The sequence below is a fragment of the Somniosus microcephalus genome, chromosome 16 (genome assembly GCF_052327205.1).
Source record: "Somniosus microcephalus isolate GS21.2 chromosome 16, FLI_Smic_1.0, whole genome shotgun sequence".
NCBI lineage: Eukaryota > Metazoa > Chordata > Chondrichthyes > Squaliformes > Somniosidae > Somniosus > Somniosus microcephalus.
The window spans coordinates 17435704-17463288 of record NC_141002.1 but is presented as its reverse complement, the minus strand read 5'-3'; the positions used below and the strand labels follow the sequence as shown (position 1 = coordinate 17463288).

Below are 27585 nucleotides of genomic sequence, written 5' to 3'. Positions count from 1 at the left end.
ATCTCTGGTGGGCTTGAACCCACAACTTTCTGACTCCCACTGAGCCTGGGCTGACATCATTGGATAGCAATCAGGAGTGGGAACCCTGGCTAATCCTTTCTCCTTCCTAGTTCAGAGGTGCGGAGACCAATAGTAGCGCTAACTCAGAACAGACTGGATTTTGAACCTGGAACCTTCTGGCCTGAGTGACTCATTACCACATCACGTGACTCAATACATCAAAGGAGCTCCATAATCCCTTTTATTTTTGAAACGTGACCCAATATTAATGTGTCACCCCATGACAGCTTAATGTGATAAGATTCTTGAACTAAATGTAGATGCCAAAAATCTTGAACAAGGTACACAATTTGAGCATGAACAGTCTGCCACTGAATCAGCCAACACATTGGAGACCCTCACCAATTTGAACCCTCGCCTGGTGGTCTGGCACAGCCAGAGCTGGCTGGAGGGAAAGGATTAGTGGAGAGTTGCCACTAACAAGTGTGGTTCGAGTGAGAGAATTAAGCACAGCTGGTCCAGAAAAAACAACAGGTCCTGCGGTCACCATGAACGTGAGCTCTTTATTCGCTCGGAGAACCTGGATTTGGACAAGAAAAAAAAAATCAAACAGAGCAAAAACGACATTCAATACAGCCCAATTATTTATTTCTGAAAATTTCATTTCTACAAGAGATTTTGAACATGAAAAGCATACTTTGGTGGAATATTATTCCATAGCACACATTCAACCATTTGTGTAAATATAAAATGGTGCATTAGAATCAGGAATAGTCAGTCATTCAGATGGATATTTATGAAATTAAGAGATAATTGGATATGCTTCTGGAAAGAAGAGAGATCATGGGGTATGGTAAGAAGATAGGTACGTCGCACTGATCTCTGAAAAAGGGATGAGCCTTAAAAGGAGCACTTTATCATGCCACTCAACTATCTCAAAGAGCTCCAAGTACAATGAATTACTTTCAAGTGCAGTGACTATTATGTAGGTAAGTACCGCAACCATTTTACACACAGTAAAATTCCATAAACTATAATGTGATGGATGGCCAAACTATTTTTGGTGACTAAAGGAGAAATGTGTAGAACATTTGGGAGAAGCTCCTGCTCTGTCAAATAACAACTATTGCAATTCTGCATTAGGTTAGGGTAAAAGGGTGCTGCTCGGATTGGATGTGGTGTACTCCAGGGTTCCGTGCTGGGTTTACTTTTGTTCTTGGCCTCCACCGCCCTCTGTGGCAGAGGATTCCACAGGTTCACCACTCTCTGGGTGAAGAAATTCCTCCTCATTTCAGTCCTAAATGGCTTACCCCTTATCCTTAGACTATGACCCCTGGTTCTGGACTCCCCGGCCATCAGAAACATCCTTCCTGCATCTAGTCTGTCCAGGCCTGACAGAATTTTATAGGTTTCGATGAGATCCCCTCTCAATCTTCTAAACTCCAGTGAGTATAAGCCCAATCGACACAATCTCTCCTCGTACGTCATTCCTGCCATCCCAGGTATCAGCCTGGTGAATCTTCGCTGCACTCCTTCCATGGCAAGAACGTCCTTCCTCAGGTAAGGCGACCAAAACTGCACACAATACTCAAGGTGTGGTCTCACCAAGGCCCTGTACAACTGCAGCAAGACATCCTTGTTCTTGTACTCGAACCCTCTTGCTACGAAGGCCAACATACCATTTGCCTTCTTAACCGCCTGCTGCACCTGCATGCTTACCTTCAGCGACTGGTGTACAAGAACACCCAGGTCTCTTTGCACTTCCCCTTCTCCCAATCTATTGCCATTCAAATAATCTGCCTTCCTGTTTTTGCCACCAAAGTGGATAACCTCACATTTATCCACATTATAGTGCATTTGCCATGTTTCTGCCCAATCACCCAACCTGTCCAAATCGTGCTGGAGTTTCACGACATCCTCCTCACAGCATACCCTCCCACCCAGCTTTGTGGCGTCTGCAAATTTGGAGGTATTACATCCAATTCCCTCGTCCAGATCATTAATATATATTGAGAACAGCTGGGGTCCTAGGACCGATCCTTGCGGTACCCCACTAGTCACTGCCTGCCACTCGGAAAACGACCCGTTTATTCCAACTCTTTGCTTTCTGTCCGCCAACCAGTTCTCTATCCAAGTCAATACCTTGCCCCCAATCCCATGTGCCTTAATTTTGCACGCTAACCTCTTATGCGGGACCTTATCGAGAGCCTTCTGAAAGTCCAAATACACCACATCCACTGGTTCTCCCTTATCTATTTTACCAGATACATCCTCAAAAAATTCCAGTAGATTAGTCAAGCATGATTTACCTTTTGTAAATCCATGTTGACTTTGTCCGATCCAGTCACTGCTTTCCAAGTGCTCTGCTATTACATCTTTTATAATGGACTCTAGCATTTTCCCCACTACCGATGTCAAGCTTACCGGTCTATAATTCCCCGCCTTTTCTCTACCACCTTTTTTGAATAGTGGGGTAACATTAGCTACCCGCCAATCCATGGGTATGGAAAGAGTTGGATATATTTCTTAAGGCTAAAGGGATCAAGGGATATGGGGAGAAGGCAGGGACCGGGTACTGAATTTGGATGATCAGCCATGATCTCATTGAATGGCGGAACAGGCTCGAAGGGCCGAATGGCCTACTCCTGCTCCTATCTTCTATATAAATGATTTGGACTTGGGCACATGGAGCGTAGTATCACAATTTTTTTTAAATCCATTTTTGGAATATGAGTGTCGCTGGCAAGGCCAACATTTATTGCCCACTCCTAGCTGCCCTTGAGAAGGTGGTGATCCTTCTTCTTGAACCACTGCAATCCACATGGTGAAGGTACTGTTAATTTGCTGACGACACAAAAGGAGGACTGTAAGAAACCTCAGGAGGACAGACAGGTTAGCCAAACGGGCAGACATGAAGAACATGCAACTTAATGTGGAGAAGCGTGAGCTAATACATTTTGGGAGGAAATCAAGGAATTGGAGTTCACACTTAAAAATACTGAAGGATGTGGATTAGCAGTGGAAGTGCAAGATAAAGCCATAAAAAGGCCAACAGCATTTGGCTTTTATAAACAGGGGCATAAAATAAAAGAATGAAGAAGTAATGATTTTTTTTTTTTACAAAACATTGGTTAGAGCACAATTAGAGTACTATGTGCAGTTTGGGCATAAAGACAATAAAGTGCTTTCAGCATCGATTCACCAGGTTGGGAAACTTCCGTTGTGAGAATAGACAAGATACTGGGATGTTTTCCACTGGAGCAGAGAAGGCTAAGAGGAGATTCAGTAGATTTTGGAAATTATAAAAAGCTTTGATAAGTTGAACAAGGAAAGAGTCTTTCCTCTGGTTGGAGAATGAGTGACAGGGGTGGGTCATTAACATAAAATTGTCACCAACAGAGGAGAGGGGTCAGGAAACATTTCTTTATTCAAAGGGTTGCTGGAATGTGTATATTTTGTCACGGAGTAGTAGAGGCAGAGACAGGTGTATCTTTTATAGCAAATTGGATAAATATTTGAAGCAGAAGACAATACAGGGCTATGGGGAGAGAGCAGGGAAATGGGATTGGTTTGAATTCTGGTAAAGAGCCAGCAAAGACACGATGGGCCAAATGGCCTCCCTCCTTCTGTGTTAACTTCTATGATTCTGTAGCACACCTTACGTGAAGGAAAACTTCTCAAAACACTTTACATTAAGGAGAGCAAAACAGTGGATGCCAAACAGGATGTGAAATGGGAAAAATTGAGAGGAATAAGGTCATCAGCCTGGATTACAAATACAGAAAATAAAAATGCAATTGCATTCACAACTTAACACTGGCACAATAATTTAAAAAACACTCCAAAAGAAGTCTGTGAACATTTGAACAAACATTTTACGATTGCTACATTCATCCCATTTTGTCTTCCTTGTCAAACAAACATAAACAGCCAACAGATGGCAGCAGTGTGGTAAAGTGGTTTCCTTGGTAACCATTCATTTGTTCTTTTCAGGAGGTTTGTGTGCGAATATGTGGCCAGCTGCACTTGTGCATTCATTGATGATGCTTTGGTTGGTTTAAACAGCAGGTCTTGCCCAGTGTGCGATGAGACACAACTTATTCAAACTACAGTATGCAACATGAAAAGCTTTTTAAAAGATTTGGAGGCATAAGCACCAATCTTACATTACTCGGATGAAGTTTTTCCACAGGTACCAGTATTTATTGACAAAGCTTTTTTAAAAAAACTAACCACTGCTGATCAATGCTTTATTTCAAGCTTTCTTGCTTGCAGAGACTGTCAAGAGTGCTCTCAGTCTAAATTTTGAATATTGTGATTTTGTTAATGCAGATAAGATTTTACCCTCCCATCTGACCCAACAGCACACCTCAGCACCAACATCAAAAGTTCTATTTCCCACAACAGCCCAATTTTATGACAACTTTTCAGTGCGCCCATGCCCAACGAGGATCTGGAGTGAGACTGACCCAAATTGACATTCACGAGAGAGAGAGAGAAGTTTCAACCCATCAGTCTGGGCTGGATCCAAATCCAGATCCCAGAGGTGAAAGGACAGTGTCTGACCTACGCTAACGTTTTCAATGATTCCTGTTCCTTCTGTTATTGCCATGATATAAACAGCAAAACACTACAGACTTGTTTCATATTTTATATAATCGCAGAGACAGACCTGGGCCCCTGAGGCACAAAGGACTGGATGGTGGCCCAACAGAACTCTTATGTGCATCCACGATACATTTCTAACTTAGCATCATAGAATCCTACAGCCCAGAAAGAGGCCTTTTGGCCAGTCATGCCTGTGCTGGCCCTTTGAAAGAACTGTCCAAATTAGTCCCACACCCCAGCTTTTTCCCCAGAATCCTACACATATGTTCTCCTCATGCCTTTTAAAAGTCCCTGTGGAATCTGATTCCACCATCCTTTCAGGTGATGCACTCCAGATCTTCAGAGGGTTGAAGACATTTCTCATTTCCCCTCCAGTTGTTTTGCAAATTATTTTAAATCTATGACAATGTAACCCCACTATTTAAGAAAGGAGGGAAATAGAAAACAGGGAACTATAGACCAGTTAGCCTGACATTAGTAGTAGGGAAAATGCTAGAATCTATTATTAAGGACGTGGTAACAGGGCGCTTAGAAAATAATAATAGGATTGGGCAGAGTCAACACAGATTTATGAAAGGGAAATCGTGTTTGACCAATCTGTTGGAATTTTTTGAGGTTGTAACTAGCAGAATAGATAAGGGGGAACCAGTGGATGTGGTGTATTTGGATTTTCAGAAGGCATTCGATAAGGTGCCACACAAGAGGTTATTAAACAAAATTAGGGCTCATGGGATTGGGGGTAATACACTAGCATGGATTGAAGATTGGTTAACAGACAGAAAACAGAGAGTAGGAATAAACGGGTCATTTTCGGGTTGGCAGGCTGTAAATTGTGGGGTACCGCAAGTATCAGTGCTTGGGCCTCAGCTATTCACAATCTACATCAATGATTTAGATGAAGGGACCAAATGTAATATATCCAAGTTTGCTGATGATACAAAGCTGGGTGGGAATGTAAGTTGTAAGGAGGCTTCAAGGGGAAATAGACATCTTAGTGGGTGGGTAAGAACATGGTAAATGGAATGTAATGTGGAGAAATGTGAAGTTATCCACTTTGGAAGGAAACATAGAAAAGCAGAGTAAATGTTGAGAGATTGGGAAATGTTGGTGTTCAGAGGGACCTAGGTGTCCTTGTACACGAATCATTGAAAGTTAACATGCAGGTACAGCAAGCAATTAGGAAAGCAAATGGTATGTTGGCCTTTATTACAAGAGGATTTGAATATAAGAGTAAAGATGTCTTACTGCAATTATATAGGGCCCTGGTGAGACCACACCTGGAGTATTGTGTACAGTTTTGGTCTCCTTACCTAAGGAAGGATATACTTGCCATAGAGGGAGTGCAACGAAGGTTCACTAGACTGGTTCCTGGGATGGGGGGATTGTCCCATGAGGAGAAATTGAGTAGACTAGGCCTATATTCTCTAGTGATGATGTGGAGATGCTGGTGTTGGACTGGGGTGGACAAATGTAGGAAGTCACACAACACCAGGTTATAGTCCAACAGCTTTATTTGAAATCACAAGCTTTCGGAGCGCTGCTCCTTCGTCAAGTGAAGAGAAGCATACAGGCACAGCATATATAGTCAGAGAAAACTGCCAGATGATTACAGGTAATCTTTCTAACTGCCCTTTATCACCCCTCGGCAGAGAGATAATCACAGCAATCAAAGGTGTGAATGGTGTCCAAACAGGTCAGTCAGGAAAACATTACATCAAAGAACAATGAGGTGGAGTCAAGACCCCAGCATCTGCAACACTTGACCCCTTGTGACATCATCTATATCGGGGGCAGAGGGTCTTTATAACTAATAATAAGAAATTTAATTAATTATATAGAAATGGGTGAGCAGGTGATGTGTTAATGCTGCGAAATGTGGGAGCCGGTCGACACCATTGATGCTCACGGTGAATACATTTGCGACAAGTGTTTGCTGCTAGAGGAACTCCAGCACCATGTTGATGTGCTTGAGACCGAGCTTCAGACACTGTGACACATCAGGGAGGGGGAGAAGTACCTGGACACTCTGTTTCAGAAGGTAGTCACACCTATGAAATTAATTAATCCAGATGTAGTCCGTGGTCAGGGACAGGACGGTTTGGCTATGAGTGAGGCAGGTACGGGGATCCAGGAGGTAATGTTGGAGGAGCCGCAGCCCTTGCTCTCGTCAAACAGGTTTGAGGTTCTTACTCCCTGTGGGGGTGGGAGCGGGGACTGCAGGGAGGATGAGCAGCCTGGCCACAGCACCGTGGAACAGGGGGCCATTCAAGAGGGGGGAGTAAATAGAAATGTTGTAGTGGTAGGGGATAGTATCATTAGGGGGATAGATAGGGTTCTCTGCAGTCGATAGCGGGAGTCCCGAAGGCTGTGTTGCCTGCCCAGTGCCAGGGTCAAGGACATCTCTTCTGGGCTGGAGAGAAACTTGGAGTGGGAGGGGGAGGATCCAGTTGTCGTGGTCCATGTTGGTACCAACGACGTAGATAGAACAAGGATGGGGGTTCTGTTAAAGGAGTATGAGCAGCTAGGGGTCAAATTAAAAAACAGAACCTCAAGAGTAATAATCTCTGGATTATTACCTGAGCCACGAGCGAATTTGGCTAGGATAAATAAAATTAGAGAGTTAAATGCGTGGCTCAAAGACTGGTGTGGGAGAAATGGGTTTTGCTTCCTGGGACACTGGCACCGGTACTGGGACAGGAGAGAGTTGTTCCGTTGGGACGGACTTCACCTGGCCAGTGCTGGGACTAAAATCCTGGCAAATCATATAACTAGGGCTGCAGAGAGAGCTTTAAACTAATTAGTGGGGGGGGGGGGGGGGGGGAGGTTTCTAGAGAGCAAATAATAAAAATGACAACGGAGAAGGTCATAGACCTAGGTAGCAGTGGGGGAATTAAAAACCAGAGAGTGTCAGGAAGGGGCAGAATGTATGGAGTAAAAGGTAAAGTAGTAAAAGGAGAAAAAGCAGGAACTAAGTGTCACAAAATATATTTGAAAGTTCTTTATCTGAATGCACGTAGCATTCGTAACAAAATGGACGAGTTGACGGCAAAAATAACCACATATGGGTATGATCTTGTGGCCATTACAGAAACATGGCTGCAGGGTGACCATGACTGGGAATTAAACATACCAGGGTATTTAACAATCAGGAAGGACAGGCAGGAAGGTAGGGGAGGTGGGGTGGCTATGTTAATAAAGGAAGGAATCACTGCAATACAGAGAAATGATATTGGGTCAAAGGATCAGGATAATGAAACAGTTTGAGTGGAGATAAGGAATAAGGGGGAAAAAACACTAGTGGGCGTAGTCTATAGGCCTCCTAACAGTTGCAACTCTGTTGGACAGAGTATTAATCAGGAAATAGTTGGGGCTTGTAATAAGGGAACAGCTATAATTATGGGGGATTTTAACTTTCATATTAACTGGACAAATCAAATTGGGCAGGGCAGCCTTGAGGAAGAGTTCATTGAGTGTATTAGGGACGGGTTTCTTGAGCAGTATGTAACTGAACCGACCAGGGGGCAGGCAATCTTAGATCTGGTCCTGTGTAATGAGACAGGATTAATTAAAAATGTCCTAGTAAAGGGTCCCCTTCGTACGAGTGACCATAACATGGTTGAATTCCATATTCAATTAGAGGGTGAGAAGGTTGGATCTCAAACAAACGTACTGAGCTTGAATAAAGGAGACTATGAAGGTATGAGAGCGGAATTGATTAGAGTGGACTGGGAAAATAGATTAAAGGGTAAGACGGTACATGAGCAGTGGTGTACATTCAAGGAGTTATATTACAACTTTCAAAAAAAAAAATTCCACTGAGGAAAAAAGGGTGTAAAAGAAAAGACCGCCATCCATGGCTAAGTAAAGTAATAAAGGATAGTATCTGACTGAAAACAAGGGCATATAAGGTAGCCAAATCTAGTGGGAGGATAGAGGATTGGGAAGTCTTTAAAAGACAGCAAAAAATAACTAAAAGATTGATTAAGAAAGGGAAAATAGATTATGAAAGTAAATTAGCTAAAAATATAAAAACAGATAGCAAGAGTTTCTATCGTTATATAAAAAGAAAAAGGGTGGCTAAAGTAAATGTTGGTCCCTTAGAGGATGAGACCGGGAAATTAATGGTGGGAAACATGGAGATGGCAAAAACGCTGAACAAATATTTTGCATCAGTCTTTACAGTAGAGGACACTAAGAATATCCCAACACTGGGCAAACAGGGGGCTATAGGGGGGGAGGAGCTAAATACGATTAAAATCACTAAGGAAGTGGTACTCGGTAAAATAATGGGACTCAAGGCGGATAAATCACCTGGACCTGATGGCTTACATCCTAGGGTCTTGAGGGAAGTGGCAGTAGGGATTGTGGATGCATTGGTAATAATTTTCCAAAACTCCCTGGACTCAGCAAAGGTCCCGGCAGATTGGAAAACTGCTAATGTAACACCCTTATTTAAAAAGGGCAGTAGACAGAAGGCTGGAAACTATAGACCTGTTAGCCTAACATCTGTGGTTGGTAAAATTTTAGAGTCAATTATCAAGGAGACAGAAATGGGACACTTGGATAAACATAATTTAATAGGACAAAGTCAGCATGGTTTTACGAAGGGGAAGTCATGTTTGACAAATTTGCTTGAGTTCTTTGAGGGCGTAACATACAGGGTGGATAAAGGTGAACCAGTGGACGTAGTGTTTTTAGACTTCCAAAAGGCATTTAACAAGGTGCCACACAAAAGATTATTGCTCAAGATAAAAAATCACAGGATTGGGGTAATATTCTGGCATGGGTAGAGGATTGGCTATCTAATAGAAAGCAGAGTTGGGATAAATGGTTCATTCTCAGACTGACAATCAGTAACTAGTGGTGTTCCGCAGGGGTCAGTGCTGGGTCCCCAACTCTTTACAATCTATATCAACGATTTGGAGGAAGGGACCAAGTGTAACATATCAAAGTTTGCAGATGATACAAAGATGGAAGGGAAAGTAGTGAGTGAGGAGGACATAAAAAACCTGCAAAGGGACATAGATAGGCTAAGTAAGTGGGCAGAGATTTGGCAGATGGAATATAATACTGGAAAGTGTGAGGTTATGCACTTTGGCAGGAAAAATCATAGAGCAAGTTATTATCTTAATGGCAAGAAACTGGAAAGTACTGCAGTACAAAGGGATCTGGGGGTCCTGGTGCACGAAACACAAAAAGTTAGTATGCAGGTGCAGCAGGTGATCAAGAAGGCCAATGGAATCTTGGCTTTTATTGCTAGGGGGATGGGATATAAAAACGGAGGTATTGCTGCAGTTATACAAGGTACAGGTAGACTATCCTTTATCCGAAAACCTCGGGACCAGCCGTGTTTCGGTTTTCGGAAAATTTCGGATTTCGGAAGGTGGGTCGGCGGGGGTCCGCGGGGGGGTCGGGGTCGGCGGGGGGGTCCGCAGTCGTGGCTTGTCCGTCGCTGCTAGCCTGGAATGCAATGAAGTTCTGCATTTCCACCAACAGGTCGTCGTGCTCGGTCGGAACAGGGGCCGGCACTGCCGTGGGCTCAGAGCTCTCGTTGCTTTCGAGCCTTTGGAAGAGAGTCAGGTGGTTCCGCGGGGGGGGTCGGCGGGAGGTCGTGCGCACGACTTACGCTGACCCTCTGCTCAACGTAAGTCGTGCGCCACTCTGGTCATGTCGTGCGCACGACTTACGCTGACTGAAAAACCCTTCGGTTTTTAGAGGGTTTCGGTTTTCGGAAGTTCGGATAAAGGGTAGTCTACCTGTATTGGTGAGACCACACCTGGAATACTGCATACAGTTTTGGTGTCCATACTTAAGAAAAGACATACTTGCTCTCGAGGCAGTATAAAGAAGGTTCACTCGGTTAATCCCGGGGATGAGGGGGTTGACATATGAGGAGAGGTTGAGTAGATTGGGACTCTACTCATTGGAGTTCACAAGAATGAGAGGCGATCTTATTGAAACATATAAAATTGTGAAGGGGCTTGATCGGGTGGATGCGGTGAGGATGTTCACAATGATGGGTGAAACTAGAACTAGGGGGGCATAATCTTAGAATAAGGGGCTGAGATGAGGAGAAACTTCTTCACTCAGAGGGTGGTAGGTCTGTGGAATTTGCTGCCCCAGAGCGCTGTGGAAGCTACATCATTAAATAAATTTAAAACAGAAATAGACAGTTTCCTAGAAGGGGAATTAGGGGTTACGGGGAGCGGGCAGGAAATCGGACATGAGGCTGGGTTCGGATCGGTCATGGCCCTGTGGGTGGCGGAGCGGGCCCAGGGGCCGTGTAGCCTGGTCCTGCTCCTACTTCTTGTGTTCTAATTCTGTGTTAGATTTCAGGAGATGGTTCTATTCACAGTGATTAGTGAAGGCCTCGGGAACAGGCTGCCAGCTGGGAGTCCTTCAAGAGTAAATTGGGCCTGTTCCTGGCTGGGGTGGAGATCACCTCTTACAGAAGGTAAGTACTGTAGGAAATACAGGGACAGAGTGATCTTCTGGACGAGTTTCGATCGCCTAGATGGGTCGGAGAGGAATTTCCCAGATTTTTTCTCCCAAATTGGCACATTGGGTTTTTAATCTGGTTTTTTTCGCCTCTCCCAGGAGATCACATGGGTTCGGGTGGGATAGAGAGTGAAAGTAGATTTGAGGTTAGGATCAGATCAGCCATGATCTTATTGAATGGCGGAGCAGGCTCGAGGGGCCAATTGGCCTACTCCTGCTCCTATTTCTTATGTTCTTATGTTCTCCCCTGCTGTCCATGTACTTAGTGTATGCCTCATTCCTTACCCTCAATTTTTCCCTCATGTCTTTATTCATCCATGGTGTCTCATTACTGTTTAGCTTGCTCTTGTTTTTTAACAAAATATATTTTCCATGGATTCTGTTGAACACCGCTTTAAATATTTCCCGTTGCCGTCCTACACCATTGTTTGCCAACATTGTTGTCCATTTTATTTTCCCCAAGTTCTATTATCAGCCCCGCAAAATCGGCTTTTCTCCAATTTGTTACCCTGGTCTTCGACATACTTATGTCCTTCTCAATTATTATCTTAAAGCATACTATATGATGGTCACTACTGCCTGGATGTTTCCCTACTTTTATCTGCTCTGGTTCATTCCCCATTACTAGATCTAATAGCAAATCCTCCCTTGTTGGGCTTCTTACATATTGAATTAGAAAGGAGTCCTGCACACATTGTGGGAACTCCATTCCCTTATCCCATTTACCTATCTCTTCTGTCCAATTAATATCGGGGTAGTTGAAATCCCCTATGATTATTCTATTTTTTTACACATTTCCCTAAATTTGTTTGCATATTTCTTCCACCACCTCTCTTCCACTGTTAGGGGATCTGTAGACTACCACTATTATTATCTTTTATCTCTGTCCACACGGATTCTATTTTTGTCTTGCAGATAGCTGCATCATTTTTTTCTACTGTCATTATGTTATCCCTAATAAGTACAGCTACTCCACCTCCCCTTCCCCCTATCTTTTCTAAATGTGATATACCCTGCAAGGTTTAATTCCCAGTTCTGATTTTTCTGTAGCCATGTCTCAGTAATCCCTATGTCTGGTTCCTCGCAATGTATTATTGCCTCCAGTTCCCCTGTTTTATTGCAGACACTGTGTGCATTGCTGTACAGACAGTTTAACTCATTTTTAATAGTAGTTCTCTCACTTTAATGTTACCATTTTTATACCCTCCTATTCTATAACTATTTATTCCCTGGCCATATAGCGCTTTTCATGAACTTGGGATGTCCCACTGCGCTTTACAGCAATGAAGCATTTCTGAAGTGTAGTCACTTAATGGTCTGCATTTAGTGACCACCTACACATTTACAAGAAGATCATCCTCTTTATCCGGCAAGGTGCCTGGTAATCAGTCCATTTTATAACCAGACACTGAAATTGTGTTTTTTGCGGGTGGGAAGAGGCATGGGGTTGGGTGGTAGGGAGAGAAGAGTTTAACCAATTTGAATTTGTGGTTCTGCGGCAGATGGAACAGACTGCACAGGGACGAGAGTGGTGCTTTCTTGTGATGCCCTATATGATCAAGTTGGCAAGCATCATGTTTCACTTCAGTGATTTGTCCCCACACCACCAGTTTCATGATCAGTCTGAGACAATATGATTGCGTGACCAAGCTCCTTGTCTAGCTCTACAATGGGCGAAAGCTGGCAGGTTGTGCAGATGGCCTGCAAATTACAACAGCCAGATTGCGAGCATCTAACTTCTGAGGCAAGTTAACACACCTCCTAAACACACAGCCTGGCAGGGGAGCATAAGGATAAAGTGAGAACACAGGATTGCATTTCCTTTAACTATACACCAAAAGGTGCCAGGAGGAGATAAATAGCACCAGACAGAAGGATGAGTGCAGCACTGCACTACCAGACATCCCAATTCATGATTACTGTCGTAGAAATATACTGATTTGATTCTATATAGACTGCATGACACTATTTTCAGGCAAGTTCACACAAAGATATATTTTACCTCTCCAGTACTACTGGAGTAGTTTGTATTGGAAATGTCTGTCACCATTTATAATAGAAATTCCTGTGTCTCAGGCTGTAATGGCAAAAGTCACAGGGACATAGGAACAGGATTAGGCCCCACTCAGCCCCTTGAGCCTTTTATATTCCAGCCCCTTGAGATAAAGGCCAACATTCCATTAGCCATTTTGATTGCTTTCTGTACCTGTTTTCTAGCTTTTTGTGATTTGTGTACATGGATACCCAAATCCCTTTGATCCTTCACAGCTCGTAATCCCTCCCCATTAAGAACATATTTGATTTGTCTTTCTTGGGTTCAAAGTAGCTGATCTCATTTCCCCAGGTTGAACTTCATCTGCCAAGGTTATGTACACTCACTTCGTCTGTCGATGTCCCTTTGTAACTTTCTGCTCCCATCCACACAACTTACTTTGTCTCCTAACTTAGTGCCATCCGCAAACTTGGATATACAACTCTCTATTCCTTCATCCAATTCATTAAGATATATGGTGAAAAGCCGAGACCCCAGTACAGATCCCCGAAGAACAATTGTCAATCACAGTGCATTTCCTTTTTATCCCTCCTCTCTGCCTCCTACCTCCCAACCAACATGTCACAAGGTTCTGTGCGCTTCCACTTTTGGTATCTTGAGGATCGTAATCGTATGCCTTCTGGAAGTCCATACATACAACACCCATAGACACTCCTCTCTGCACCGTACCAGTGACCTTCTCAAAAATTTCAACTCAATTAGTCAGGCATGACCTACTCTTCACAAATCAATGCTGACTCTTTGATCAGCTCACACTTGTCCAAGTACTTGGCCACTCCGTCCCTGATTATAGATTCCAGTAACGTCCCCACAACTGATGTTAGACCTACAGGTCTGTAGTTACCTGATTTCTCCCTCCTTCCCTTCTTAAATAACGGGTAACATTTGCAATTCTCCAATCCAAAAGCACAATTCCTTAATCTAGAGCGCTTTGGGGAATTATGTCAAATGCATCTTCAATTTCTTTCCCTACATTTTTTTTTAATAACCTGGGGTAGAAATTATCAGGTGGACATTTGTCTTCAGTTCCATTATTTTCTCTACTACCATTTTGTTAAAAAAAAAACTTGTATTAAAACCATTAAGTTCCATCCCTTGACTTATTTTTAGGTTCTCTAGGCACTTCCCCATGCCTTTGACCCACTCGCTCAATATTGCAGTCTGGACCTGCTCTTCAGCCTCCGGCCCCATTCGTTCTTCTCTTGCCGACAGCTGAAATATCCCAGCTCTCAGACCCCACTCTTGCGGCTGACAGCCCCATTTGCCCAGTGCTACGGATCTGGTCCTGCTTTTCAGCCTACAGCAATGTTTCCGTTCATTTTTTTGGGTGCATTGCCCCTTTAAGGGGCTGCGCAGCCCATTCAAAGTACCACGCATACACGTTTTTTCCGCATCGGCTGCGAAGGAGGTTCAGAGAACTGCGTGGCCGTGCAGCTTAAAGGGAACATTGGCCTCCAGCCTCTTTTTCCCTCTGCTGGCCCCTATGCCAAGCTTCATAGATCCATTACTGGCCCTACCCAGGAACCAACTTTTGAAGTGATGGGTGGGATTCCCGAAATGGCTTCCCTACAAATTATTTAATACATTTCCAATTTAAATAACAGCATCATTATTAGAGAATGAGAAACTAGTAAGGACTTGAAACGTTAGTTTACTTCAGTGGTAGCACCATCAGCTCAAAGTCAGAAGATTGTGGGATCAAGCCCCACTCCAGGACCTGAGCACATTGGTCCGGATTTTGCAGTGGGTAATGATGGCGAACTGTCAGCATTCTCCATCATAACCCCTCTGAAACTGACCGTAACTTCAGGATTTAGCGCATACACATCTAAACACAGAAATCCTGAAGCTGCGGTCAGTCATTCACTGCTCCGACATTGGCTGCACTGTGGACCCCCACCACCAACCTCCCCCACCCCCAAAGTGGAACTGACAAAAAATGGAGCTTTTCTGCGCTAATATCACTGTTAAATACCCCATTAAATGTTAAGCCTTGTTGGAATAGGTGTAGCTGGGATTTTAACAGCGTATTGATTGCTAAACAACCAGTCTGGCCCTGAAAAACTAATTGTTATATTTGTGGAATGGCAAATTTCTCCATTATGATAGAAATTACAATTTTTAAAAAACTTTAATTTTTTTTAAAGTTTGTTCATGATATTTCTACCTTATCCCCATGTGAAAGTCCCAATCTTTATTTTGCTCTCTAACATTTTTAATAAGTAAGGATAAAAACTGCTTTTTATTTCTTGGTTTGCTGTCTGTGAGAATTCTTCAATGACAGCTTGTTGACATCACTGAAGCTCTTTGTTGGGGATTCACATTACACAACACTACAAACAATTGAATGTCGAGAAAAATAAAGTTCTCACCACAGAGATCGCGAGATCTCTGGGCAGCTTTCTTCGAGCTCAGCGGCGAGTGCCTTAGCTTCACCGCTAACCACAAATTACGGGCCACAATCTAGGCTGGCGCTTTAATGCAGTGCTGAGGGAGTGCTGCACTGTCGGAATTGCCGTCTTTCGATTAAGATGTTAAACCAGGCTCCAAATGCCTGGTCAACATTTGTCTCGCAACCAACACCACCACAATAGATTAATTGGGCATTTATCTCTCTGCCATTTGTGCGACCTTGCTGTGCATAAATTGACTGCAATGTTTTGCCACTCAACAGTAACTACACTTCAAACATGAAGCACTTTGGGACATCCTGAAAACATAACAGCACTATAAAAATGCAAGTTTGTTCATTCTTTCTTATGAAAGCACCTCCTCATGAATGGCAGGTCAAAAAATCGTACAACGAAAAGAAAGTGAACAAATCAAATCACAATGTTTTTTGAAACAAATCTCATCTACTTTTTTCTTTAAAACTGAAACTCTTAATACAAACATTGAAAGGACACAAAAAAGCTTGATTAAATAAATCCAATAAAGATGGTGAGAATGTGGAACTCGCTACCATATGGAGCGGTTGAGACAAGTAGCATTTATGGGGAAGCTAGATAAACAAGAGGGAGAAAGGAATAGAAGAATATGTTGATACGGTGAAATGAATTAAGGTGTGAGGAGGCTTGTGTGAAGTATATATACCAGAATAGACCAGTTGGGCAGAATGGCCTGTTTCTGTACTGTAAAATTCTAGATAATTCTATGTAAATTTGTGTCAGAGTAATTTCATCAATATTTTTACTTGAAGGCCTCTCCCAAAAGCTTGGGCTTGGATTTGATAGTTTTTCCCAGAACCTTGACTCTGCTACCTGCAGTCTGATCACGAGCAGATGAGCAGTATGCATTATTTCCCAGGATGCATCAATAGTATTTAGTTATTCTAACTGCCTGAATATTTCTCTTCAGCTTTCAACTGTATGGTTGGTTTTCAAAATTATTTGAACAAAAGCTTAAGAACTATTTTGAAAAGCTCCATTTAGGTAAAGCTAACATTGATTGTTTTAAACACTCACGCTTTCTGTGTGCCACACGTTTGTTTATGCGTGTGTGTGTACAAGAGATTTAATCACTGTTTAGAAAGATTTGTTTCCCAGTTGCTGTAGCTGAATGAAATTCTAATTATTTGCCATCGAGTGGAATACTCCAGAAACCATGTAAATTATGTTTCTTGCATACTAACTTGATAGTAACATAAACCATTTAGTTGTTCAGGTTTTTAATTCCAAAAAACATACAGCCTTATCGCAGGTAAATAATGTTTTCCGAGGTATTTTCTGGAAGCATTTTCGATTTACTGCTCCCTCCCACCCACTTCCCTCATGTGCCTGCTGAGGTGAATGTAAACAATCTCTTAGCATAAAGGAATAGGGAGTTCTCCCAGTGTCCTGGTCAATGGCTCCCTCAACCAAGACCAACAACAAACAACAATCTGGTCATCTGCTGTTTTTACAACCTTGCCGTGCACACGTTGGCTATTTAACAGTGACTGCACTTTAAAAATAATGCACTGATTTTAATACGCTTTTGGATGTGCTGTCAACATGAAGGGTGCTATATAAACACAAGTTCTTTATTTGTTTGTTATAAAATAACAACTCACTATGAGCAACGCCGTGGGCGAATTGCAAAAGTTGTTTTGAAAATAGTACATCTCTTCAAGCTTCCTGCATTATACTCTGACATCCCACTTTGTTTTTAAAATTCAATTTCAAAATTCTCATCCTTGTTTTCAAATCCCTCATGGCCTTGCCCCTCCCTATCTCTAATCTCCTGCAGCCCCCGCCCCCCCCTCTAATTCTGCCCTCTTGGGCATCCCTGATTATAATCACTCCACCATTGGTGGCCGTGCCTTCTGTTGCCTAGGCCCTAAGCTCTGGAATTCCCTGCCTAAACCTCTCCGCCTCGCTACCTCTCTTTCCTCCTTTAAGATGCTCCTTGAAACCTACCTCTTTGACCAAGCTTTTGGTCACCTGCCCTAATTTCTCCTTATGTGGCTCGGTGTCAAATTTTTTGTCGTTTAATTGTCCTGTGAAGCACCTTGGGACATTTTACTACGTTAAAGGTGCTATATAAATACAAGTTGTTGTTGTTTGGCTCATATGTCATACTCCTAATATAGCAATAAATTAAATCTCTAATTATGTGTTGTAAGGAAAATTGGCCAACATTTTGGTTTTTTTTGTGGGGCTTAACATTGTCTTCTTGAGAACGCGCATGTGCAGCCAGTGATGCCACCAATTGCACTAATCCACTGGGACCTATTTCTCTCTAGGCCAGTTTAAATTTCATTTTTTTAATATATTAGTGTTGTTTAATTTTTATAATAACTTACTCTCCAATGATTGTAGTTTTCCTGGTTACACACTCCATTTTATAACTGGTACTAAAATTCATTTTTATAATTAAGTTACCTCTAAACTGCTTTCACTTTTAACCTGCTACTGTTAGCTATCTTAAAACTGAGGCTCAACTTGTAATGAATTAGTCCAAAACTAAATTTTAAAATTAAGCTCCTCACTAAAGTTATAATTAACCAATTTTATAATGTTACTGTATTTAAATAACTTATTCATTAAATTTAATTAATTGACTGAAATTCATAATTATTCACATTTAATAATTAACTTTTTGCCAGTATTTAATATGTAATTAACTATTCACTGAATATAAAAAATCAATGTATATACGGAATACATTTTGTAGTTCAGCATCTCTTCATTACAACTGATGGTGACATTTCTATTGAAATTAATTTATAACCTCGGGCAGAAGAGATCAACTAGAATCAAAATGGATGCTTGCGTGTTTCTGCTCCATTACACATCCTCAGTCACTCTGCCTCATACTCAAATTCCTTTCAACTATTCAGCTTTTATGCAGATTTCTTGATCTAATTTGTTCATATTCAAATTTGTTCCACCTCCTTAAACATTTTTCCTACCTCTTTGACTAATATGCTAATTTATTAATTTTAATTGAACAGTAGCAAGCAGCAATCATGCCTATCTTTTACAGTGTCACTATTAATATTTAACAGTTTTATTATTTTATAATTTAACCAGCTCCTTCAACGTTGACAACTTAATGAAATGCACTGGCTGCGCCTGCCAACTCTACATTATCAGATAAATCTGAAAAACAAAAGCTTCCCCCTCACTCTTCATCCGTAGTCTCAATTCTTTGTTACTCCACCTCACTCTCCCATTTGATGACCTCCATCTTTTTGTACCTATCCCCACACTGTGCTCTCACTACAAACAATATGGATACTCCCCAACCTAGCTAACTAAATACCCCAATTTACAAAGGATTACTTAGAAACTACAGCATAGAAACAGGCCATTCGGGCCAACTAGTCTATGTCAGTGTTTATACTCCACACACATTTTTCCCACCTTGCCACTGTATTCCCTTCTCCCTCATGCGTTCACCAAGCCTCCCCTTAAATGCATCAATACTCTCTGCCTCAACCACCCCACGTGGCAGGCAGTGAGATCCACATTCTCACCACTCTGTGTAGAGAAACTCCCCTGTCCCTTATTTGAAGATTTCTTATCTCTGTCCATCTCCCCACTCCCTCATACAGAATCGCACCACCAGTCAACCCCGCCCCCCGAGGCATCAAGGCGCAACACTATTTTCATCTTTAGTCATATTTTGACTCTGCGCCTCTCCTCCTTTCCACTTTTCAACACCGAATCTGTTTAACCTTCTTGCCACTTTTAAGTCTGCGCCTCTCCTCTCAGCTCTTGGTGGTTCATGTTTCGGATGCTGTTTTCAGCTCCCAGCCATTGTTATACCCAACTTTTGAAAGCTTCAATCGCTTCCCTTTCTGGTGCTCACTGCTTCACCCTTCCCCTCCTGATAGTTATCCTAACAGTTTATCACCATCAACAATACATACATTTAAAGCCTCTCAGCATCCACCCGGTCAAGCCCTCTCAGAATTTTATACGTTTCAGTGAGATCAGCTCTCATTCTTTTAAACTTCAAAGAATATAGGCCCATTCTACTCGATCTCTTCTCATCGGACAGCCCTCTCATCCCAGGAATCAATCTAGTAAACCTTTGTTGCACTCCCTCTAAGGCAAGTTCATTCCTTACGTAAGGTGACCAAAACTGTACACAGTACTCCCGGTGTGGTCTCACCAAAGCCCTATATAATTGCAGCAAGACTGCCTTACTCTTATACTCCAACCCCTTGCAATAAAGACTAACATATCTGTTTTACCCAGAGAGTGGAGAGAATATGGAATTTGCTACCATAGGGAGTGGTTGAGGCGAATGATAGAGATACATTTAAGGGGAGACTAGATAAGCATATGAGGGAGAAGGGTATAGAGGGTTATGCTGAAAGAGTTAGATAAGGAAAGACGGGAGGAGGCTCGAGTGGAGCATAAATGCTGGCATGGACTGGTTGGGCCGAATGGCCTGTTTCTGCCTGCATGCTAACTTTGTGATTCGTGTACAAGGACCCTCAAATCCCTCTGAATACCAAGTTATTAGTCTCTCAACTTTTTAAAAATATTCTTCTTTGCCATTCTTCCTACCAAAGTGGATAATTTCACATTTCCCCACATTATACTCCATCTGCCACCTTCCTGCCCAATCACTTAGCCAGTCTATATCCCTTTGCAGCCTTTTTATGTCCTCCTCACAGCTTACTTTCTCACCTAGCTTTGTATCATCAGCAAACTTGCATATATTACACTTGGTCCCCTCATTTAAGTCATTGATATAGATTGTAAATAGCTGAGGCCCAAGCACTGATCCTTGCAGCACTCAACTAATTACAGCCTGCCAATCCAAAAATGACCTGTTTATTCCTACTCTGTTTTCTATCCTTTAACCAATCCTCAATCGAAGCTAATATATTACCCCTAATCCCATGAGCCCAAATCTTGTGTAACAACCTCTTGTGTAGCACCTTATCAAATGCCTTCTGAAAATCCAAATATACTACATCCACTGGTTCCCCCTTATCTACACTGCTAATTACACCCTCAAAAAACTCGAATAGATTTGTCAAACACAGTTTCCCTTTCATAAAACTGTGTTGACTCTACCTAATCATACTGTGATTTTCCAAGTGCCCTGTTACCACGTCTTTAATAATAGATTCTAGCATTTTCCCCATTACTGAAGAGATGTCCTTAACCTTGGCAGGCAACACAGCCTTCGGGACTCCCGGTTGCAGCTGCACAGAACAGTATCTATCCCGACTACACTATCCCCTCACCACTACCACATTCCTTTTCGCTCCTGCCATTTGAATGGCCTCCTGTACCACAGCGCCATGGTCAATTTGCCCATCCTCCCTGCAGACTTTGTTCTCATACACACTGGTAGCAAGTACCTCATACCTGTTGGACAATGGCAAAGGCTGAGGCTCCTCCACCACTGCACCTGCGGTTCCCCTTACCTGCCTGAGTCACAGTCACATCCTTCTGTCCCTGACCACTAGCTAAGTCTAAATCACTACCTAACCTAAGGGGTGTGAAAGCCTCCTGGGTCAAAGTGTCCAGGTAACTCTCCCCCTCCCTGATGCATCGCAATGCCTGCACCTTGGACTCCAGTTCACCAACTCAAGTTGCAGGCACTTACTGCAGATGTGGTTGCCTAGGGTCACGCTGCTCTCCACAAACTCGCACATGCTGCAGATGCGGCACACCTCCTGCACTGCCATCTATATCTAACCTTGTTTTATATACTTAATTAATTGAAGTTTTATTTAATTAACTCACTTGGTTTAATTTAAACTAAATAATTTAACTAAAAGGAGCACCTCCTTCCCCCTCTGCACCAAATTCCCACTCTCACCAAATTCTCAACTTCCCACTCTGTTTACGATGCACTCCATTCACGTTGTGATCTGTGGTTATGCTCTATGCCTCAGCTCCTGCATCCAGCAATGCTAAGGAACGCCAGAGAGGACATAGCAGAGGCTCTGACCACAATCTTTCAGGTGTCCTTGGATAAGGAAGTTATGCCAGAGGACTAGAAGTTTGTCAACCTAACACCTCTGTTCAAAAAGAGTTACCTATAAGCCAGTCAGCCTTACATCAGTAGCGGGTAAGCTTCTCAAAGCCATAATAATATGGGCTAAAATTCATACTCCCCTAAATAGAGGTGGTTAATAAGGGCAGCCAGCACAAGTGTGTAAAAGGCAATTTGTGACGGACAAATTTAAATAAAGAAATCATATGAGTACATAACAGAGTGTATTCATTTTTAAAAGATGTTGTGTGTATGGAGTATCGAAAGGTGTATGAAAAGGTGCCACATTGATGCTTGTTGATATAATTAAGACACATGATAACGAAGTGAATGTGGCAGCATAGATAGGAAGCTGGTTAAAGAGAAAACAGAGTAGTGGTTAATGGATGTTTTGGATGGGAGAGATGTGAATAACGGTATCCCCCAGAGGTTAGTGCTGGGAAATTGCTCTTCTCAACATACATTAATGATCTGAACTTGGGCATCATAGAATCATAGAAAGTTACCGCACGGAAGGAGGCCATTTCGGCCCATCGTGTCCGCGCCCGCCAACAAAGAGCTATCCAGCCTAATCCCACTTCCCAGCTCTTGGGATGCTGTAACCTGCAGGGCTACGGACCAAGTGCACATCCAAGTACTTTTTAAATGTGGTGAGGGTTCCTGCCTCTACCACCCTTTCAGGCAGTGAGGTCCAGACCCCCACAACCCTCTGGGTGAAGAAATTTCCCCTCAAATCCCCTCTAAACCTTCCCCCAATTACTTTAAATCTGTGCCCCCTGGTTTTTGACCCCTCTGCTAAAGGGAAATATGTCCTTTCTATCCACTTTATCGAGGCCCCTCATAATTTTATACACCTCAATAAGGTCTCCCCTCAGCCTCTTCTGTTCCAAGGAAAACAGACCCAGCCTATCCAGTCTTTCCTCATAGCTAAAATTCTCTACTCCCGGCAACATCCTTGTAAATCTCCTCTGTACCCTCTCTAGTGCAATCACATCTTTCCTGTAATGTGGTGACCAGAACTGCACGCAGTACTCTAGCCGAGGTCTAACTAGTGTTTTATACAGTTGAAGCATAACCCACCTGCTCTTGTATTCTATGCCTCGGCTAATAAAGGCAAGCATTCTGTATGCCTTCTTAACCACCTTATCTACTTGGCCTGCTACCTTCAGGGATCTGTGGACATGCACTCCAAGGTCCCTTTGTTCCTCTACACCCATTTAATGTGTATTCCCTTTCCTTGTTAGCCCTCCCCAAATGCATTACCTCACACTTATCCGGATTGAATTCCATTTGCCACTGTTCTGCCCACCTGACCAATTTATTGATATCTTCCTGCAGTCTACAGCTTCCTTCTTCAGTATCAACCACACAGCCGATTTTAGTATCATCTGCAAACTTTTTAATCATACCCCCTATATTCAAGTCAAGATCATTGATATATACCACAAAAAGCAAGGGACCTAGTACTGAGCCCTGCGGAACCCCACTGGAAACAGCCTTCCAGGCACAATATCAAAATTTTTATATGACAAAAATAGGGAGTTTCATTAACTCTGAAGATGACTGCAAGTGACATCAGGAGGACAAAGGTTAATAGACTGGACAGAGAGATTTCAGATGAAAGTTAATGCAGAGAAATATGAGCGGTTACATTTCAGGATAAACAGTAAGAGGTAGAACATTAAAAGAAGTAAAGGATCAAAGAGACTTGAGGGTTCAGATACAAAACTCTTCACAAGTGGAACAGAAGCAGAAAAAAGCTGCAAAAATATACAGCACACAGGATGCTAGGTTTTATAAAAGGGGAACAGACAACAAATGAAGAGGTAATGCTAAACTTAAACAACTCACTGGTTAATAACGAGAAGATGAGCCCGGATTTCAACTTACCCCGTCTGATGGGAACAGGCTGGGTTTGGGTCGGACACCTGTTTTAAAACTCTTCCCGATTCTAATATCCATTGACTTCAATGGAGTGTAAAATCGGGCGGGGTGCAAACAGGCGTTCAACCCAAACTCACCCCGTTCCCACTGGGCAATTAGGTTAAAATCGGGGCTTTGGGTACCCTACTTTTGGAAGGTTAACAAGGCCATAGATAGTGTGCAGAAGAGATTCACTAAGAAATGGGTGTGGATGAATGTTTAACGAAGAATAAGTTACAAAAGTAAGAGGAAAAAGTAAGGTAATGGGACTAAGTGGGTAGCTCTTTTGAAGATCCATGACAGGCACAATGAGCTGATTTGCCTCCTTCTGTGCAGTTAAATTCTATGTAGGCATTGATTTTAACTCGGGGTGGGATCAGTGCGTGACAGACTCCGGGGCAAGCAACAAACTTGCAAGCCGAGAGATTTTAACTCCCAGACACAATTTTCATATTCAGGTTACGACTCCCGGTGAACCACTGCCTGGGAGGCAGGCGGAAGCGGGAATTCAGACAGCAGGACGCCTCCGCCAGGGACTGTGGGAAGGTCCCTGCCAGTCTAGTAAGCGGTGAGATGGGTGCCCAGAGGGGACCCCGTTTGGTTGGGGGGGGGGGGGGGGGGGGGGGGGAGTGGGGGTGGGTTGGGGAGCCCGGTGCAAGGGAGGCCCAATGTTTGCTTGTGGAGCCCAGCAGTGCAATCCTGCTCCTCCTGGCCCACAAGGAAACATAAAAAATGTTAAACTTGCCTTTCTGGGCCACTTCTAGAGAAATAGTCAAAACATCCTGAAACATGATATTGGCCCTCTTATGTTGTGGCAATGAGAAGTAAACTTTAACAACAACTAATTAACATAGTTCAAACAATGGTCCTGAACTCCAAACTCATGAACTGCCCCATCCAAAGTCCAGGGTCAAGACCAGATATGCTTTGCGTACCTGAAGTTCCACCTGCCGCTTGAAATGTCGACTCAGTGCATCCTTAATTGATCTGACCACGTCCTGCGGTGTCGTCACCTCGTCAGAGAGCACTGTAGAAGAAAACATATGCATTAATTATCCTCCCTCCACTGACGAACATTCCATACTTCTATTTGAGATGTTATGTACTAAGCAATAGATTAGGCTGATAATCTTTTTCTTAAGTCAACAACCCACAAGCAAAGGTTAGAAAACAAATCCTTCCAGATAGACAATGGCGATAACTGCACAGAATGGAGGCAAGAGGGAGGTTAAAGAAAAGACAAATAAAAGCAATTATTTGACATAGCAGGTTGACAATGTTTTATTAATAAATGTTTCACACCTGCACTATTTCCACAGGGAATTATTGCACAAATAATTTGATTAATTTATTTTAAATGATCAACATGAATGGAAAAAAAAGAATTTTGATATACTGTACACAGTTTAAAGCTAGCCATTTCGCTCAAATATGGCTCTAGTGCTTCAGTTAAACCTTTCCAACAATGAAAATTCTGACAGGGCTAGACAGACTGGACGCAGGGAGGATGTTTCCCCTGGCCGGGTGGGTCCAGAACGAGGGGTCACAGTCTCAGGATACAGGGTAGGACATTTAGGACTGAGATGAGGAGAAATGTCTTCACTCAGAGGGTGGTGAATCTGTGGAATTCTCTACCACAGAAGGCTGTGGAGGCCAAGTCACTGAATATATTTAAGAAGGAGATAGATATTAGACAACTCTCTTGGTTCTGACAAAAATGAAGAATTTTCTGCCTTTGTCAGATTACTTGTTGGATTCTTCCTTGCTGGCCAGAGTTCACACGGGGTTCTGGTTAGATACTGCTAGTGGATTTTTTAAACGCATAAAACATATATTGCAGTCTAGGATGGAAAAGGTTGGTACAGGTACTGTACATTGCTTTTGAGAACCATTTTCTACTTAGGCGCTGTTCTGTTGAATTTGACACAATAGTCGAGTAAAGCTGGATAGGCTAGAATTGTCTGAACTTGACTAAGTGGCAAATGTGAATAGCCGTTAAATATTGTAGTTATGAGATTAGTGTCTTTTGTGTCAACATATCTTCTGAGGATTTTGAGTGGCATATCTTAGCTGACTTCATATGAACATAAGAAATAGGAGCAGGAGTAGGCCATTCGGCCCTTCGAGCCTGCTCCGCCATTCAATGAGATCATGGCTGATCTTCTGCCTCAACTCCATTCACCAGCCCTATCGCCATATCCCTTGATGCCCTTACTAGTCAGAAATCTATCGACTTCTGTTTTGAATATACCCAATGACTGAGCCTCCACCGCCCTCTGGGGTAGAGAATCCCAAAGATTCACCACCCTCTGTGTGAAGAAATTTCTTCTCATCTCAGTCCTGAATGGCCTACCCTTTATCTTGAGGCTATGGCCCCTGGTTCTAGACTCCCCAGCTAAGGGAAACATTCACCCAGCATCCACCCTATCAAGCCCTGTAATAATTTTGTATGCTTCACAGAATCACAGAAACCCCACAGTGCAGATAGAGGCCATTTCGGCCCATCGAGCCTGCACCGACACATATCCCACCCGATCCCCGTAACCCCTACACCAACACATATCCCACCCTATCCCCGTAACCCCACGTATTTAATCCCCCTAACACTAAGGGTCAATTTATCATAGCCAATCAACCTAACCCGCACATCTTTGGACTGTGGGAGGAAACCGGAGCACCCGGAGGAAACCCACGCAAACACGGGGAGAATGTGCAAACTCCACACAGACAGTCGCCCGAGGCCGGATTCGAACCCGGGTCCCTGGCGCTGTGAGGCAACAGTGCTAACCACTATGCCACCGTGCTGCTTCAATGAGATCCCCTCTCATTCTTCTGAATTCAAGAGAATACAGGCCTAGTTTACTCCATCTCTTCTCATACGACAGTCCCGCCATCCCAGGAATCAATCTCGTGAACCTTCGTTGCACTCCCTCTATGGAAAGTATATCCTTCCTTAGGTAAGGAGACCAAAACTGTACACAGTACTCCAGGTGTAGTCTCACCGAGGCCCTATATAATTGGAGTAAGACTTCTTTACTGCTGTACTCAAATCCTCTTGTAATGAAGGCCAGCATACCATTTGCCTTCCTAATGGCTTGCTGCACCTGCACATTGACTTTCAGTGACTCATGTACAAGGACACCCAGGTCCCTTTGAGCATCTGCATTCCCCAATCTTTCACCATTTAGGAAATACTCTGCCTTTCTGTTTTTTCTACCGAAGTGAATAACTTCACATTTATCCACATTATATTCCATCTGCCATGTTCTCGCCCACTCACTGAGCCTGTCGAGATCCCCTTGAAGCCTCTTCACATCCTCTTCACAACTGACACTGCCACCTAGCTTTGTATCATCAGCAAATTTGGAAATGTTACATTTAGTCCCCTCATCCAAATCATTGATATAGATTGTGAATAGCTGGGGCCCAAGCACCGATCCTTGCGGTACCCGACTAGTCACAGCCTGCCATCCTTAAAAAGATCCGTTTATCCCTACTCTTTGTTTTCTGTCTGTTAACCAATTCTCAATCCATGCTAGTGTGGCGGAACCACCAGAGGATTACGGACAATTGTATATAATTCCTTTTACAGCAATGTATGTAGTACAGCTGGGGGCTGCACCTTTAATGTATCTGTTAACTGTACTAGGGCTTCTTTCCTGTACTCCGCGTGATGACGTCATGCCGTCCGTCACGTGATCTCTCAATGGCGGGAAGAACGTGATGACGTGAGAGCTCGGAACCTTCTAGCAGTAGAGCTCGGAACCTGCTAGCAGTTGAGCTCGGAACCTTCTAGCTGTTTTCCAGAGAGGCTTTCAAGCAGACCAGACCTATTTGCATTGTATCCTACAGTTTCCTGTACAGCTTCATTTGTTCATTAAATTTTATTGTTTTTGATTTTCTGAGTCGATCTCAATTCTTCGGCTAGGAACCCCAGTTCCTACACTGGTATATTACCCCCAATTCCATGTGCCCTAATTTTGTTAACCAACCTCTTGTGTGGGACCTTATCAAAGACCTTCTGAAAATCCAAAAACACCACATCTACTGGTTCC

General features: G+C 43.0%; 1 protein-coding gene across 3 annotated transcripts in view; it reads right to left on the bottom strand.

The window, feature by feature from the left end:
• Positions 1–27585, bottom strand: part of LOC147105992 (UPF0606 protein KIAA1549) — a 319715-nt gene that overhangs the window by 124109 nt on the left and 168021 nt on the right. For all 3 annotated transcript variants that reach the window (XM_086008618.1, XM_086008615.1, XM_086008617.1), the window contains exons 3-4: positions 24466–24557; positions 403–580 (exon numbers count right to left, since the gene is read on the bottom strand). In XM_086008618.1, coding sequence (XP_085864744.1) covers positions 403–580; positions 24466–24557 — 270 coding nt within the window. The remainder of the gene's footprint in view (positions 1–402; positions 581–24465; positions 24558–27585) is intronic.